Source organism: Sceloporus occidentalis, unplaced genomic scaffold (genome assembly GCF_023333645.1).
Source record: "Sceloporus occidentalis isolate IW3139 unplaced genomic scaffold, rSceOcc1.0.p SCAF_26, whole genome shotgun sequence".
Lineage (NCBI taxonomy): Eukaryota > Metazoa > Chordata > Lepidosauria > Squamata > Phrynosomatidae > Sceloporus > Sceloporus occidentalis.
In genome coordinates, this window is record NW_028317006.1 from 7480875 (window position 1) to 7499744 (window position 18870).

At 41.5% G+C, this 18870-nt stretch overlaps 1 protein-coding gene across 1 annotated transcript in view; it reads left to right on the top strand.

Moving 5' to 3' along the window:
- Positions 1-228: 228 nt before the first annotated feature.
- LOC149300092 (IQ domain-containing protein H-like) overlaps positions 229-18870 on the top strand; it is a 32464-nt gene continuing 13822 nt past the window's right edge. The window contains exons 1-10 of the mRNA XM_089485544.1: positions 229-321; positions 2328-2448; positions 3081-3278; positions 3871-4085; positions 4673-5218; positions 7082-7148; positions 9307-9390; positions 10114-10289; positions 15463-15735; positions 16589-16780. Coding sequence (XP_089341670.1) covers positions 229-321; positions 2328-2448; positions 3081-3278; positions 3871-4085; positions 4673-5218; positions 7082-7148; positions 9307-9390; positions 10114-10289; positions 15463-15735; positions 16589-16780 — 1965 coding nt within the window. The remainder of the gene's footprint in view (positions 322-2327; positions 2449-3080; positions 3279-3870; positions 4086-4672; positions 5219-7081; positions 7149-9306; positions 9391-10113; positions 10290-15462; positions 15736-16588; positions 16781-18870) is intronic.

Consider the following 18870-nt stretch of genomic DNA (forward strand, 5'->3'; position numbering starts at 1 on the left):
GCACACGCGTACGTCTTGCTTGAGGCTCTGTCATTGTATGAAGAGGTGACATGTGGCTGTGTGGAGTGCATGCTGTGATCCGTGTGCGTCTGAGCCCTTCTGTTTGTATGCCCTGAATGTGGGGGTTCTCCGGTGCATGTGTTCCATTTGGGTTTCTAGGGGGGGGGACTGTTGGAGTCATGGGATTTGTTTTTATTGCAGCATAAATTGTCCTTGAACACTCGCATCATGTGCAATCCCGAGAATGCCATAAACCGTGACGTGCTCAGCCAAAGCCACGGGATTACTTTGCCTCTGATCAACCTCAAGCAGAAAAGCTGTGTAAGTGTACTCGCTACCGGTGGGTGTGTATCTCCCGTTTACCTTATTTCTATGTTAAAGTATATAGGATGATATTGTTTTCTCCCCAAATTTCACATATGATGACCAGCGCATGTAAAGCGCTGCACCCTGCAGTATGAGGAAGGCATAAACACTCATTTGTACATCCCACATACAGCAGGGCAGAACTTTGCGTGACATGCATGTTTATCTTGGAAAATAAGACCGATATGGCGACCCTAACTATTTATGGTATACTGGCATATACATTATTGGGATATACTTCCAGGTCACATTAGAGAAGCAAATCATTCGAAGATACTGAGTGGCCAATCTACCCTCTTTTAGATCTCAAACCTCACTTGGTCCTTGACCTAATATTATATCCAGGATAGCCTTATTATATTGTTATTATTATTATTTATTAATTTATATAGTGCCATCGTATTCTGCAGCCCTGTACAATGGCCTATCCTATGTGGACTTTAATTATCAGTACTATACAGCATCACTATGTACATCACATCTGCGGGAAGGCTGTTTCCAAAGAGTAAAATAGGAGTACAGATCCCTTAAGCATGGTATGAATCAGGACTGTATTTAAATTATTATTTTTTCCCCCAAAAGAGTCTTTTAGTTGAATTTTACCAAAGTGTAAGTGATATTAGGGCACAAAATGCAGACGCTCAGTAGACCGCCAGTCTGTTGCTGGACATGTGATGCCACTAAGGGCCAAATAGTCACACGCCAACAAAAAGACATAGACTGTCTTGGGAGGGGAACATACAATTGTTTATGGTTGTGGTTTGTAATCCTAGTTTAAATTTAAATTGGGTCACAACTAACCCGAGATCCTCTCCAAATAAATTTCTGGACAGTATATAGGTCTATGCTACCTATACATAAACCGGCTTACGTTTAGGGTATCTTATACATGGTGCTTGTATTACATAGTGTTCCGTATCCTTCTGCTTTGGTACTGTACAGAACCGGAGGCTGTGTTAAGAACCAGAGAATAGTAGTAGAAACTCAATTTTCTTGTTTTTGATTGTCAAGGTGATCACGATTCATTAGAATCATGTGAATGTATTTACTAAATCGGTAATGGGATGTGTGACAACCTCCATATATATGATGAGGTGGGGAGGGGTGTACGATACAAGAAAAAATGCAGAACTAATTGCTGGGGAAATGTTAAGTTGTAGCTGATTGGAGTCAGCGTTCCTTCCACCTAGAATCCGGGGACATTCTGATATGCTCCATCTGGGATGACAAGGAGAGGAGGATTCTGCTGGTAAACAAATTAATCTTTGCAAAGGTCACCATTTGTTGTAAGTTTTTATCCAGTGCTTGTCATGTGGAATGGGGGATTGGCTGTCATCTTGCTATGCAGGGTTGCACGTCAAGCCTCCAACACTGCTTCTCCAACGCTCAGAAATCCCTGGAAACAGCTCGATGCCTGCTTGCAATGCCATGGACGGCTGCGTTACATCTGTCTCTGGACAGGAAGCGAGGGCCACCTCTGAATTCCAATAAGATGGGCTTGCGCTTCTCCGCCTGGCCCTCTGCCCACGCGAAAAGCGTTAGTCGTATTGAGCCAGCTCGTATCTCCATCTCCCTCCTCCCTGCTCTGTTCCACCGTCCTCCTCTCCCCCGTTTCTGCACTGCTGCTGTCGCCCACTTTGGGAAACAGATGTAGTGTTTGCAAAAGTTCTGCATGCGTTGGCTCCCACACCTGCCGCCTCCATCTCTGCTAAGGTCCAGGGACCAGGGTACTCATTTTCTGTGAGCTACTTCTGAAGGTGTGACAGTGACATCCGTTAATGTTCCCATAAAAGTTCTTCCAGGTATTTAGCGCATAGTGATGATATATATATATGTAATATAACCCATAGTTATCAGATGCTTTAAAAGGTTTACTTTGGAGTGATTCTTCACGCTTACCCCTGTGTTTAAGCACTATTAACCCAAGCTACGCTGGTTCTTCCACCTTTGTTGCCCCTTAGGTGCCCCTTGACAGGATAGCTCGAGGTAGGACCATCAGCAATCTTTTGGTGTTACCAGCCTCGCACCGGATGGACGCCTCTCTGCCGCCACCTCCCGTCCCAGAAAAGGACATGCAGAAAGGTGATGGCCGGCGCACGGATCTATGTGACTGCATGTGTTCGTTATTCACGTTCAGTGCAGTTATCAAGTTAATGTGTTGAAAAGCAATATAGAATAGCAGCATTTCCAGTGTTATGTTATGAAAGCCCATATATCATTGGGGAGTATAGCGTGGGTAGACAAAATACTATGGCATCAATTACATGTAATACAACAGAATTCATAGTAAGTAGGATAGACTGGGGGCCATACCATGTCCATTGAGGTCCACATTTGAACAGCTGACCTCCATTTTGACAACACTGAATTACATTCGCTGTGTATTAATGCTGGTGGGCTGGAAGCCTCCTTTAACGGCCTAAACCTGGGCTTCATGCCTCCAGTCCTTGGAGATCGCAAACAGGCCACCATTTGTGGATTTTGCGTCGTGGAATTGCACAGCACTGGTTCCAGGACTGAAAACACTTCCATAAAGTGAATGGCCTAAAACTGAGGTACAGTATTAGGTGAAAATCAGATTACATACTCGCTGTGCACATACATGTTCAGCAGAAAGCACTGCATGGAAATCCTACTAAATGAGCACAGAAAGGACCCAGTCGTGGTACAAATGTCAGTTTAAACTACTTGTTCACCAGTAAATCTGGTGGCAGACTGTGTCAATGCCATTGAGCTGTCACAAGTGCAGTGTGGTAACAGTGGTCGTTCCACAGGTATTCTGAGCCTGCAGCAGAGAGGTCTCATTCCTCCGGCTGCCCATCTTACGCTGGTTCCTCCGCCCATTGTGCCCCGTGCCCTGGCCCTTGGGAATGTGCGGACGCAGAGGGCAACTATCCCTAAACAAGACTCAGGTAAGGGGGCAGAAAATAAATAATGTCTACTAAACCGCTAGGTGAATCTGGTTGTCTGTGTATAGCTATAGCATCACCAATATAATAGTTATAGGCATGTATAGGTTAATGCAAAGGGTACAGTTATCTATCCATCCATCCATTGCAGGAACTGCCTCCTCTTCTTGACCCAACAGGAGCAAATATCCCGAATTCAATGTCCATGAATTAAAGTTGAAATACATTAGTCAGTGGAGGCCGACTCCACCGGTCAAGCAGGTGGCCCAGTAATACAGTGTACCAAGAGATTTGGCTAACAAGATGTCCTATGGACACTATGCTTTATATGCCAAAAAAACATAGAAGTTCCATAAAATTAGAATAATGGATACAGTCCTAAAACCCTTATTATTCTAGACATTCATGTTCTATATATGCAAGAAAAACAAAATAAGATTCGAAAGAAGTGACCCAGTTTCTTCAAATCAAAACAGCTGCCTTTGGGCTTGGGGTTGAATTCTATTATTATTAATAATAATAATAGTAACAATAAGGCAACATATGATACAATGGGAAAGCAGAATAATAAGTGTATAACGCTCTGTTGATGCAGACAGAGAACCTTCCCGGACAGCAGATATATCCCCAAAAGACAATGAGTGGGACTCCACCACAAGTGACACCCAGCTGTGTGAAGCACAACTCCAAGAAGATGGCCTTGATACCCCTTTCCCCTCCACCCGGTACTCGGGGGCAACCAGGAGAAAATGGAACTCGGCTAGTGCTGCTGGAAAAGACCAGCAGAGAAGCACATCTCCATCGTCACAGGTACACATTGGCACAAGAAAAAGTATCTTTTACTATTTATGTCCTCACAAAATATTGTATTGCCTCAAGGCAGTGCTAATAAATGTATATTGGATTATTTAGTAATTAAATTATATTGTATTTATTGTATTGTTTAATTAGTGTGTTTATTGTATTACTTGAGGCTAATAAACATATATTGTATTGTTTAGTCTTGCTGCTATTAAACATACATTTTATTGTTTAGTTAATATGTTTGCATTATTGCTTGATGTTAATTAACACATATTGTATACTTTGGTTAATATTTTTGTTATATTGCTCGATGATTTTGATTTCCTTAGGTGTACTCAATATGTAATACATGAGGGAATTGAACCATACATGGTGTAGGCATACAGCTATCCTGAATCTAAGAGGAGACCAAGAACTAAGTCTTAAGAACAGGAACATAATATACAGTAACATAATGTAACAATAGATCACAGGTTCGGCAGTTTATTATACAACAAGTTACTTCTACCATTTTGGAAATGATATAAGAAATATGAAGTTGACTGTTTGTATTTAGCTTGATTTTTGCAAGTTGTGATTCCTCTCTATCTCAGCAGAAGTCTTGGGCATCGACGCTGGTCACTGCTCCACCTGGTAAATTCTTGACAATCCACAATGGCTCGGTAGACACTACATCTACAGAGTTTGTGACCTTTGCACAACATCACTGTCTTGTTGGTGGCAGCTTCTTGATTGTCCTTCAAAGACTACAAAAGCTTTTACAGGATTATGCTGTTCCTGTTGCTGTAGTAAATGGGGATCGGCTGAAGGCCATTGCTCTGGAACAAGAATTGGGCAGGAACTTATCGGTTTGCCAGCTACTGTCTGTGCTGGAAAACAAGTCCTCAGTGAGGGAGATACTGAGCGTACCTGGGCAGCGTTATAAAGGGAAGGAGGGCAGGAGGGCAGCTGCTGTGACTATCCAGGCAGCGTGGAGAGGATACCGAGACCACAAGGCGTACCTCATTTATCGTCGGGAGAGATGGGCAGCAGGGGTCATTTCAATTGCCTGGCTCCTGTTTGTGCAGAGATCTCGTGTACGAAAAATGCTAAAGGAATCCAGAGAACAACAGTTACAGAACTTCAGAACTAGAGCCAAGGTGGGAAGTGTTTTTCTTCTATTTGTAATTATGTCTTAATAATAGGCATTTATTTTAACTATCCTTTCCAAATAAAAATATAGCTGTTTGATTTAACTGGAGTTGAGTCACCACATTTTATATGTACCACTGGCCAGCTTCTAGTTCCAGAATGGCAGCCAAGGAACATACATGAATCTCAACCAGATAGCAGGTAGCACATCCAAACAGCCTCTGAACACAGCTACGTTGGTTCTAGTTGTCCCACCATGATTGCGTTAGACTGTATATGTGGAGAGTACAAACTAGTCACAGTTCACGGTGTGCAGTGAGGGTTGTTGGCTGCTCTTGTCTCTGTGTTAGCATGTTCTAGTGCAACCTTCTAAGAATTCTTTTGAGATGTTCAGCTTTAGGAGGGATGTATGAGCATTACATGCTTTTAATATCACTGCCTCGTTGAGGTGAGAGGCAGTCATGTGGCTGAATCCAATTGGTTGGTTAACTGGTGGTTGGTGGTACCACCCTGCCTCCCTGCTTTAGATGTGTTCACAGTTACAAGGTCACTTACTTTATTTCTGGGCAGTCCTTAAAGAGTGAGTGGTATAGACTGCTATTCAGTATGTCACTCTGCAGTGAGTGGTGTAGCCTGCCGTTCAGTCTGTCACCCGGCAGTGAGTGGTGTAGCCTGCCATTCAGTCTGTCACCCGGCAGTGAGTGGTGTAGCCTGCCTTTCAGTCTGTCACCCGGCAGTGAGTGGTGTAGCCTGCCGTTCAGTCTGTCACCCGGCAGTGAGGGGTGTAGCCTGCCGTTCAGTCTGTCACCCGACAGTGAGTGGTGTAGCCTGCCGTTCAGTCTGTCACCCGGCAGTGAGTGGTGTAGCCTGCCGTTCAGTCAGTCACCCGGCAGTGAGTGGTGTAGCCTGCCTTTCAGTCTGTCACCCGGCAGTGAGTGGTGTAGCCTGCTGTTCAGTCTGTCACCCGGCAGTGAGTGGTGTAGCCTGCCGTTCAGTCTGTCACCCGGCAGTGAGTGGTGTAGCCTACCGTTCAGTCAGTCACCCGGCAGTGAGTGGTGTAGCCTGCCGTTCAGTCTGTCACCCGGCAGTGAGGGGTGTAGCCTACCGTTCAGTCAGTCACCCGGCAGTGAGTGGTGTAGCCTGCCTTTCAGTCTGTCACCCGGCAGTGAGTGGTGTAGCCTGCCGTTCAGTCTGTCACCCGGCAGCGAGTGGTGTAGCCTGCCGTTCAGTCTGTCACCCGGCAGTGAGTGGTGTAGCCTGCCATTCAGTCTGTCACCCGGCAGTGAGTGGTGTGTCACCCGGCCCGTCGGATTAGTATTATTCTGGCTGGAAAACACAGTAAAGGTACAGTGATGTGCTTAGGTTCATTACCTCCCGAGGGTCACCATGCCACCCTTTCGTGTGATGTTGATATTTGTCCCCAGAGGAGGGCCTGTTTGTGTCTTTCCCGAATCTCACATCTCCTCTGCTACAGTGGGATTAAACACCTCTCTCCTGTCATTGCTCCGTCAGGAAGTATTTAACACGGCCTTTTAATTAGTGCGCACCATTTCATTTATATTTGCATTACCTCCCAACCCACCCCCACCACACACTTTCTGTGTTAATTCATATTCTTTTAATTAAAGCGAGTAGGGCCTTAATCTCCCCTCACCAGCCGCATCATGCAGCCTCCTAATTAAATTAATTTGGGGTGGGGGGGGTGGCGGAGATGTTTTTAAAGCATATAATTAAATCAATTAATATAATTTAAGCTTGGATTAACCGTACGGCAGGATGAAGAAAGAAAGCTTAGGACTCCCCGCACCCTCTCGGATAAGTGTGTTCCAGACTGTCTCTCTCACTCATTGCTCTTTCTCTTGATTTTTTAGCATCTGGCATCCAACTGGAATCACATCAGGACGTGCAGGAGGAGCATTATCCATATCCCATCATTAGGTAAAGAGCTCTTAGCCTCCAGATCTATCAGCCACCTCTATTACCCAGCACATTACGCTTCTCTGATTGAGTTCAGCGCGGGGACCTTCTCTTATTCAGATGGGTCTCTGCAGGAAAATGTTCTCGACATGATGAGAGTGATATTACAAGGCCCGCGCTGAAAGCGGCGTTTAATTCGGGGAGTTAAACAAATAAACTCATTATGGGATGTGGGGATAAGGAGGGAGATGAGCAGCCGAGGGGCCATTTCCTCTAATTCGCTTTTCATCTGTGTGAAATGAGTTAAGAAACTTCTGCGTGTAGCTGAATGTAGCTGTGTAGCTATACGTGTGCAATGTCATTGTGTGTTTGTAGGTCTGTGTAATATAATCAGATATCATGTATAACATTGTGCGTGTGTCTGTATGCAGTTACCACTGGGTACATTTACATTTTGATACATTTTATATATACTGAATATATTGCTACAATGCACGTAGGGATGTTTCATGATTGTGTTAGTATGTGTATACACGCGAGTATGTGTGTGTGCTCACTTCTGTTTCTGCAACGTTCACCTGTTGTGGCCCGCGGGTCATGCCTATCATCATCCCATCCACACACGCATGTTGCCGCTCTGGGATATTTCTCGTACACTGTTTTTAATCAAATGTGCAGTCAAAATGATAAGCTACATTGTCGGAAATTATTTAGTTCTAATTACCAGCAGATGGGCTGCTTTATCTGCACCTAGGGCGCGCGAGCAAAAGGAAATGCTGTGTGAACAAGAATAATTAAGAAGTTGAATAGTGTTTTTTGCGCTTAAATAATCTGCCGTTTCATGTTAATTAGCACTAATGTAATTATTTAATTACATTTATGAATTAGGGGGACTTAAAAAGAGGTTTCTTCACAAACCGCAAGCAAATAGGTGTGCAAGGTCTCAGGAGGCATCGTTCCTCGCTTCTCGTGGAATAAGAGATTGTGTAGACACGTGTGTGTCTGTGTGTTTGGAGGGTAAATGAGTTGTCTGCTTCCTGATCCTGAAATCAGACAGTATGGATTCCGGTAACCGGGGCTGGATTTATAGCATATGTATCCAGATCTTTGACTCTGTTTTTATGCAGCGTGAATAAAATTCATGATTGACAGGACAGAATATTATTCCCTAAAACCATTCTGAATCCAGAGCTCGGTTCTTTTGCTACATTACTAATGTACGGCTAGCCGGCTGTCCCCCTCGGGTACATGATCACAATACAACGCAGTAAACGGGAATACCCTTATTATGTACTCTTAGCAGCAAAACTACTTTGGTTATGTGCTTATATACATTAAATTAAAATGGAATAGTGTACGTTATCTTACCAACGACTTAAAATAATGATTTGGGCTGCCATCCACTGCTGCACCCAGACTGCTGTCTGAGCCCTTGGATGTGGTTCTTGGTTGTTTCACATATACTCTGTATATAAGTGAATATAGTATCCTTGATATATATATATATATATATGTGTAAAGTCATATGCTGTAGCATTGTTGGTGCCGGGTTTAGTGACTTCTCTACCTCTGACTACACAATGGCCCAATCTGTTATAACGATGACTTTCTTCTAACATGTTTCTGTTGTTATTACTTCTAACATGCCTCTTATTACCTATGTGTTAAGTTCTTAAACCTAAACCATTGCAAATGCATAGTACCTGGCTCTATTTCATTGCCTTTCCAGTGAGCACAATACCAGGAGACTGTCCATAGGTGCACCGAGGTCCTCCCAGGGTATAAGTAATATTATGTATTAAAAAAATGGTATAAATTACAAAAAAAGAAAAGTGAATATCTATGTATATTATATATTTAAAAATATGGAGACAGGCAGACTTGATGGGCAGATGGTTATAGCCTGCCGTTAAATTCTATGCTTTTATATAGATGAAGGTATATATATATATATATATATATGTTTGCTCTTTGAACATCACAATGTAAAAATCTATTTTGGAGTTAAGACTGATGGGACTGTGGCGTCTTTGAATGATAGAATCTGATTTGAATTTAAGATCACTGTGACGGCTTTACTTCAGATACCTTTGTGGCTTCAGTTCCCTGTGGATGCCGGAAACCATGAGTGAAGTGGGTTTTGGATCCGGTGAAAATAACACGCGCTTGTCTCTTGTAGGATACACAGAAAAACAGAGATCCCAAACTCCAGACCTGCACATCGAACAGAACCTGCAGATAGGACGCCTGTGTGACATTGCAGGTTAAAATCTGTCCAAACGATTCCTTACCATATAAAAATGCAAAAGAATACAATGTATGTTAAAATGGTTTAAGGCAATTAAGTACGGGTAATTATACAGAGGGTTATTACAGAAAAATCATCGGCACATGCTGGATAATAATGGGAGATGGACGCAGAAACGGTGAAAGACATGATGTGGTTTTTCTAACGTAGCTGCCTCGTCCGGTTTAGCAGAAAAACTAGCGTAATACATCTAAACATTGATAGAAATTTACAAAGATTGAGGCTTTTGAAATCATTAATCAATATAACATACAATATATTGATGTTATTTAGATGATGTTAGATTTTTCATGTATTTTTAATCATGGATTTGAGTCTGCTTTCCATTGAACTGATTATTCTTTGAGATCTCTGGGCACTTTTTTTTAACCCCTGCTCATTTCTTCTGATAGCTACACTTTTTAAAAACAATTAAAAAAAGATATATTTATAAAGAGTAATTCTGGTGCAAAGCGCCAAATATACATTAACCAGCATTAACATCCCGTTGGCTTCCATGGTAATTGTCCCAAAATGAATATGAACAACAAATCAGGAAGAGGCGGTCAAGTGCCCAAAACTTGAATCAAACATTGTAAGCCAAAAATATTTTTAATAATATATAATATATTCTCCATTTGGTCATTTCTTCAGGTAACACATTCTCTATTGTGTTTTGGAATTTATTTTTTTCCTTAGACCCCAATGTAGACGTCATCTATGTCTCCCCCGTGGACCTGGATGAAGAGACACGGCAGTATTACCGCAAAGTCCTGGGTCTGCGGGCAGCAGTGTTATCTGGAAGCCCCCAGGATGCATGCGAGATACGTGACCGATTTACCATTCTCATCCCCGAAGCTATTGGCAGCTTTCCTGTAAGTCCACTAACATGGAACAGAACATAATACATATTACCGCTCGAAGTAAAAATGTGTTTATTAGATTGTGTTTACTGGTTTGCCTCTATGTAGCACGATACGCTATACTTTACAGCTTCACAGATATTGTAGTAAAAAAAGATAGTTTTGAGAATCACCAGTGTATATTACATTTTATTACATTGTATTTATAGAGTACCAGCAGATTCTATAGCAATAGGGAAGAGTGAAAGTGAAGAATAATATTTAAATTGACAAATACAGACCGGGAAAAAGACCCCGCTCTTCTGACCTCAGTCTGCTAAGAGGTTGAATATTCCTCTCTTTGACGTCCTTCTCGGTCTTTTTATATCACCATTTACATTTCTTGTGTTTTAACCATTGGAGGCTGAGCTAGGAGGGAGCCACGGGATGAGTTAGCTTTATACAAAAGGTTGGCAGCCTCCTCTCCGAGTGACAGAAGGATAATTCTGCGTGGATCAAATAAATACAGATGTGTAGTAATTAGTTCTATTCCCTCCGAGGCCATTTCCGAGGCACTAAAGATGTGAGCGATTATAGTATCACCTCAACAGCTTTTATCAATTTAAACAGCTCAACTACAACCGAGGTCATAACCCAGCCACATATTAATCATGGATTTTTTTTTGTTGTTTTTTATGGAAAGAGTGATGTAATGAACTGGGGATTATGAACCAAAAGCAAAGGACCATTGGAAAAAAAAAACAACGCACTGCTTTTGTTAATGTGCAAATGATTTAAAAACAGGTCAAAGTTGAAATAGTATTTTTATATGCCTAGCATTTAAAGTATATATATATATATATTCAGAAAATACAAAAAATATGCTATAATTGATTTATTTTAGAAATATTGCAACAAGCTGGTAGTTTTTATTATGTGGAGTGGGCAATTCATTACATGTCCACATCAAATTTTGGTCCTGTATAGATTGTACAGCTACTTACTGCGCTTGAACTTGAAAGAGATAAATGCAATGCTTATTGAATATAGCGGACTATTGGAAAATAGATTATAAGGCACATATTTTTTTTGGAAAACCCAGCTTTTTTGTCTTTTTTTTAGTAATAACAATTATCTGCTCCGTGCTGTTACATATATTCAGGATATTTTTTCAGGTTTGAAGTCAAAATAAGATTATAATACTGCCTTCAATAAATATATTTATATCTAAATAATTTATATCTTATCTAAATAATATCTATTTCATCTAAATAATATCTATTTTTTTTTTATTTCCAAGAGTGCTTAGCAAATAAATATGAAACACCAAATAGGAGGGTTAGTGTCCAAACTAGAGTCCAAACTATGCAGAAGATAGGAGATATGAATGATCTGCGTGCGTTATAATGGGTTAACAAAAAGCGTTTTAGTCATTTTATTTCAGTACGTCTTTAAAAAGGAAAGTGGAAGAAATAAAATTGTAATAAAAATAAGAATTTCTAGTGCGCCTGTGTTGCTTTATGGATTTTTATAATTCTTGGCAATCGCTAAACCATAATGTACAAAAATCTATTCCAATAAACTCATCCTTGAATTTTTTGGAACAATACGGCTGCATTTAGCTGGACATTGGGTTGTGGCTGCTGCCCACTAGTGGTTGAAGATTGCGCAACACCTTTAAGGAGTTTTTACTCTTTCATCACTTGAGTTCACCGAATCCCCAGCTTATGTGAGCTTTTTGTATACGGAGTTATAAAAAGACCAATCGCCGTAATATAACACTCCCAACTAAATGTTTCATTGGAAGCCAAGGTTCTAGAATTTAGAAGCTGATTTTTTTTAAAAAAACAGAGTCATTTACTACAAAATATGTTACTGTGTTTGGATGACTGAGACCGATTCAGTAGGAAGTCACAGAACTACCATATTTTTACACTATAAAATACAAATCATTAAAGGATGCAACAAAGTTTTATATTTAAACAATTTTGGGGAGATAACTTACCAGCTGTTTACTTGTATCTGGCAGACAATTCATCGGGGACTTACCTGCAAAAGCTAGTCTTCTATTCCAGCAAATGCAGTAGATTAATTTCTATTTATTTATTGTTTTTATAGCGCCATCATATTCTGCATCGCTGTACAGTGGGTAAACAAGATATAACAAGTATTGTACAACATAATATTTGACTTATAGAGACAACAGGTGAGGAGGGCCCTGCTCAAAATGAGTTTACAATCTAGAGGGAGTTGGGGTGTATTACACAAGATGTCAAAGTGCCGTTCTTAGGGACGGAGCAGCCACACTAGTATAAGTATTGTCCGAACGCAGGAATGGGACTAGGAAAGGTGAGGAGTGTAGAGAAAGGACATTAACACGTAAGTTTATAAGCAACCTTAAAGAGGTGAGAGTCTTGAGGGAGTTGTATGGAGGACCAAAGGCAAGGGGAGAGACGGATAGGCCGGGGGAAGGGAATTCAAGAAGATGGGGCAGCCCTTGAGAAATCTTTCAAGCGTGCATGAGAACTAGAAATGTGAGCACAGGACAGATAGAGATCATCGGATGAGCGACCGGGTAGGAGAGTCCGTAAGAGTAAGTAAGTGTCAGGATTTGAAATGAATTCTGAAGCTGACCGAGGGGAGAAGTGTCAGTAAAGCGATGAGTGAGGAAGATAAGTCCGGAAGCAGTGTTCATGGTGGCTTGTAAAAGGGCTAGACAAGTATGAGGGAGATCAGCTAAGACGGTAAGAGTCAAGATGGGACTTATCATCCCTGGCACCAAACTAAAAAGAGATTCCTCTGAACTCAGATAGGACAGGAACAAACCCAAAAATGATTTCTTCTCTCATACCTCCCATGTGTCTGGGGGTGAGGGGGTAGAAGCCCCCTCTATTTTATTTACTATTTTGTTCTAGGGTCTGCCCCTGAGATACCCTAAGAACAGTATAGAGGGGAGCAGTTGGCTGTACCCTTAGTGGACTAAAGAAGAGCGTAACCAGCAATCTCTAGATTATAAGATCATTTGAGCAGGGCCCTCCTCACCTGTTTCTTTAAGTAAAATTGTTACATTGTACAGCGCTATGGAATATGATGACGCTATAGAAAACAATAAATAATAATAATACTACTCTGCTTAAAAGTAAAAGTCCATCCAAATTAAGTTTTCACATTTGATTTGCAGTGTAACAATATCACAATATTTTCTTTTCTTGTTTGTTTAATTTGATTGAAGATACATTGCTTGTGTTTAAGGGAAGTATACCGGTAATTACTTTTGTGCGCAGACACCAGGGTGGGTGGATTTGTATTCATCATTTTGAATAATACTGGATGAACCTAGCAAGGACTAACATATATAGGCTCCATCTGGGAGTTTGGAGCAGGCAGCAGCGGCGGTGGCCAATGTTCCATCTAATTTTTTTTAGTTGGCGTGCGCAGAAAATTTCTCTTGCGCAAAAATTTTGTGCGCACAATATCCGCGTTTCAAAAAAATTATTATTTTTTTCTTTTTTTGGGAAAAACTGTTGCGCACACAATTTTTGGACGTGTGCGCTCTCTAAAAAAGCTATGTGCGCACACACAAGCGCACAGCTTAGAGGGAACACTTGCGGTGGCGTATATCCAGCTAAGTGGCAAAGGACACACATAAGGTAAAAGAACGAGAATTGGTAGCATTATTATAGCATGTCTACTGGCCTTCCAGTGTCAAACTGGCCTTCCAGTCAAAGGTGGAACACAATTATCAGACTCAAAGGATAGAAAGGTAGAAGGAGCCCTGGATTCGGTTTTAAGCAACTGCAGCAAGCCTTTAATCATGTGTTGCCTCAGTGGCCTGCTCTGTTAAGAAATGGCTGTGGCAGGTGAAAAAGGATCTGGCCTTCGGCACATTAAAAAAGAATAATGGCTACGAATATCGTCGCTATATCCTTTAACGTCTATTTTCTGTGAAAATTTGAGAGTGGGCTTTGTGACTAGGAAGATGGTCTGCAGATGGTCAGACCTCTGAAAGCAGACTTTGTGCCATGCCTTTTGGTAAAAGATTGTTTGATCCTGAATTGGAATCTTTACTTGAACATGCTGCAAGTTACCTGGCTACCACAGAAGAGGTTTTCTAAGAAAGGGATCTCCTTTCGTGTCCATAGGGAACATAACAATCATGTGGTTTCGACCAAGGTAGCGGCTAACCGTATACAACAAGGGGATGCTTTGGTGAGGTGGTGACCAGTCCAGTCACTAGGTGCAAGCATATTATCCAATATTTGGATCTCCAAATGAATCAGGCAAATCGGTACCTATTGTCAATCATTATGTGGAAGTCAAGGTAGATGGAAGTTTACTCAAGAGCACCCCATGTATGTCATAGTACTGTCATGCAGAGGAATTTCTAACCCTCATGGGTAGATAGTGGGGTTCATTGGTGGGGTACATATGTTCCTGGTTAATAGCTACCTTAATGTTAAGCTCCATTTCAAGAAAACCTCTATTTCATTTGTTCTCCTTTGTGAGCTTTTCTGACAAGTGGATGTTGAATTTAAGGATTCATATCTATGTGCAGAGCTGCTATCGTGTGACTAGTCCCTGATGCGGTGCATCTTCTGCAACATCCCTCTCCTGCATCTCTATGTGTAAATGTGTTGTTAGTTACTTGTTAACCTCCTCATCAATTGTACCGTCCTATGGAACGTATTGACAAGCTAGTCCAATATGAAGTGTAAATAAAGCAATTTGTTAATCTGATTTGCCAAAGTTGGATAAGGCTCCATTGAGTTCTAGCGGATATAATAGGGCCCCTTACCCTAAACCATGACACTCCGTACAGAGAAGCAGTGGGCTGCTTTATTTTTAGTTACTATTATTAATTACACCTATCTCTGATAGAGGAGGGATAAATATTTGTGAAACAGAAAAAGCAAGAGATGGGTGTTTTGGTGAACCCATCTGGCAAGAGCTTACAATGGGAAGAGAAGATGAACAAAAAGCTAACCCATGTATTTTGGGTAACAGAATGAAATTGATGATCTTAATGAGAGATCAATGCATACAGAAAATGATTCTTGCTTACCTTAGAAAATCATTGCAGATAATCGCTAAACATACTGGTTTCTGATTTGTGTAGTTATATTGCCTTCTAAGCATGTATTTATGCCTTTCTGGCTATTACACACAATGCACCCCACATTCTTATCCCCTCTTTATTGTATCACAGAGTCACCCTATGTGCCTGTCCACCTTGCTGAAGTATAGCCCAAAGACTTTGCACCGTATACGGAACTTAATTCAGGGCCGCGAAGCCTACATCGTAGGAGGTGTCTTGAACATGGATGACCTTGCGGTGGCAGACCTGCTGGGCGTCCCCATACTGGGCACTGAACCGGAGGTGGCGCGTCTCTACAGCACAAAATCTGGGAGCAAACGCATCTTTACCTGCGCAGCCGTTCCCACTGCCCCCGGGGCATATGATATCTATACCAAGCAGCAGGTGAGAGATATGGCCTGCTATACACTTCTGGAAAGAGTCTATGTGTGGTATTTGAACTGTAGATGGAATATGTGAATTATATAAGATCCCAAATCACTCCCTACCATCCCACTGGACAGGTGGCCCTTTCTTTCAGTGCACAGTTTGTAAGCGTGTTTTCTATACGTCTGTGCGTATTATACTGTTCATACATGTGCGTGTATGTCTGCACTTTCTCTGTGTATCTTCATGCCTTGGCGGCATGGTGTATAATGCTTTGTGTATCACACATTAATCAGTCTGTGGTGCTGTATAATATTATGTATGTTCAAGTATCCGTAGTATAATGTTGTAGGTCTGTGTATTATCTGTCTTGTGTGTGTTACTGCGCTACAGTATATGTATATGTATCAGGGTATGTCACTGTGTATATGTGCCTTTGTACTTCACGAATCCCTATATCTTATGTGTGCGTTCCAAGCACGCAGCAGCAAGAATATGTAATTATGTGTCATTTCATGTATCGGCATATGTCCTTGTGCTTACATGTTTGTATTGCAGGGTACTTATATTGCATGTAATTACCGTGTATTCATCCATGTTTGATCTGTATCTGTACCAAGTGTGTATATATTTCTGTACATGGACGTAACATAATCATGCCCTTGTATCCCTATTCATGTATGTGAGGGGATTCAAACATGCATCCCGAATATAAGATAAGACCAAGGACACGGTATGGTTTGAAGTTTCTATAGTAGGACCAGACGTGTGCCTATATTTGGGGGTCTTTATCTGTGCGTATCCCATGCATCTATTTGCATATATGTTTGTGTACCATATGCCGATGCCTTTTTTATTTCCAATTCCTCAGTTCTTGGGCGCTTTGGGGCATCTGATTGCTGATAACCTCCATGTGAGCCGCTGGTTATTTAAAGTGGACAATGAGTTTGGCGGGAACGGGACAGCATTCTGTGACATTGCCGCGCACCTGCCAAGCTACAGCTGGGCTCTCGGTGAGCAGCAGCGATACCATCCAGATACATGGAAGCAGACGTGGGCACAGGTGGGTACGATGTATGCACATAATGGGCCCTCTCGGTATAGAAGGGGTTAACCTTCCTGTCCTGTCACTACTGAGCCCTCTAATAGCAGCCTGAGAGCCTCGGGTTCCGGCACACCGGCAATGCTTTAATGTCCTGTTATTCCCCGACCTGTTCGGTTCCTTAATGAGGACAATGTAAGAGCGGCGTCGGCGGCAGCACAGCCGGTGAACGCTGGCAGGTTATTAAAACATTACAGCATCTTGATGAAAGACTTTCCTGCAGGCTAAGAACGACAGAACAAGACTCCATTCCGCAGCGATGATTAGAAATGAGTGTATGTCTCTGAGCGCTAAATTATGTTAATAGTTACAAATTGAGGTATTTGCATAACAGTTTATGATACATAATGACAAGTTCCCCTTTCTCTGTGTGTGTCACATCACTGAGACCTGTGCTTGCTGAGAACCGAATAAGCTGATTGATGTTTGCGAAACAAAGTATTGTTATCACAGCCCCCTGCTCTTCACCGGCCCGTCCTCTATTCACACCAATTATTATTCATTAAAATATATAGAAACATTTCCCCAGCCCTGTGTGCCAATTTATCAATGCACATTAACCCATTCACTACTTCTAAACCTGCGATTGTCTACAACAAATATTGGTTCGATATACTATGGCCCATCATTCCAGTTCTAGAGAACATTTTTATATATATATTTTTTTAACCTTGAAAAAAAAACACCAAAATGATGCTTTCTTATTAAGCATGTTTTACTTTTGCATCGTTCTCCAAGTATGATAACAATAGTTGCAGGATATAATTTGCAAAGATATCCTGCCACATATTGTATGGCACCTTGAAGTTGCCCTTAGGTGCCCAAGGCCTCTCAAGTCTCTTATTTGGATGTCGTTGGGTCTGAAAGTGTTAAGTAATCTCTTTCTCAGTGGGATTTTGGCTGCTTTCCCCATATCTGGGGCAGTCATCAGACTCCCGCTGTTCACAGTGTTCTGCTGACAAATGACAAGTGTGTATTCCTTATGGCATCCCCTGTCTGTAGTAAAATCAGATCAGATACAAGCAAAACCATCACCCTCCCCTTCAGCCATAGATAGAGGAGGCAGGCATGAATGGTCAGACCAAGGCCTGCTGTTTAACTCATACATCAGCGGCGGGGCCTGTACAATGAATTGTGTCCTTGTGGTTCCTTCATGTAACATGACTCTTCCTATGAAGGTATCTTCACACTTTGTTCATACTGTTATGAAGTAGTTGTGATGCATTCAGCACATGCACTGATAACACTAAAATTATTATGATGAGTTAATATCGTTCTCTGCAGGGGAGGAATGACATCATTGGGTCTGGAGGGAGATAAAGATATCTGTGACAAATCTTCAACTATCTCACTTGAATATTTACTTGGAGGCTAAACTCAGTTTTGTCACCGGGTTCTGGAAACCCTGGCTACTGATCTTAATGCAAAGTCTGGGTGTATTGGGTTTCACAGCTGTGACTCTATTTTACTAAATACAAGGAAGGTTGAGACTTTCCCGAACACTTTGACATTCATTGGAGTTGAGTTTAGTTGCAGGGTAATCAGAACTTATAAGAAGTATTACATGTAACTTTCCTTTCCAATACAGATTAATGGAGTAGTGACTTCATCTTTAATAAAGACCCTTGTATAATTAATCAATGACATCATTGTTCCTTTTAAATTGGATGTGTTACCTGGGCACCACTGTACATTAATCAGAGCAATGTAGAAATCTATACATTGCATGTCTGTACATATGTTAGCCTTGTCTTTTGTTTCAATGGAAATGGCAGGTTTGTACTCGCAACATAATGTAATCCAAAATCTAATCTAAGGAATGGGGGGGGGCGACTCTAGATTTAAGGGAGCCCTGGGACAACTGGACTACCACTGGCAGTAGATACATTACGATTACATTTTAGCAAGTCTGAATCACATCTTCTTATGTTTCTCTACTGTATCATCAAATGGGAACATTGCGATTATTCTTGCCGGGAGGCTTCCCTCTCCATAGAGGAGTCATGAAGGGGTAGTGGTAGCAGGACTAGGTACACCAGAGGCAGAAAGTG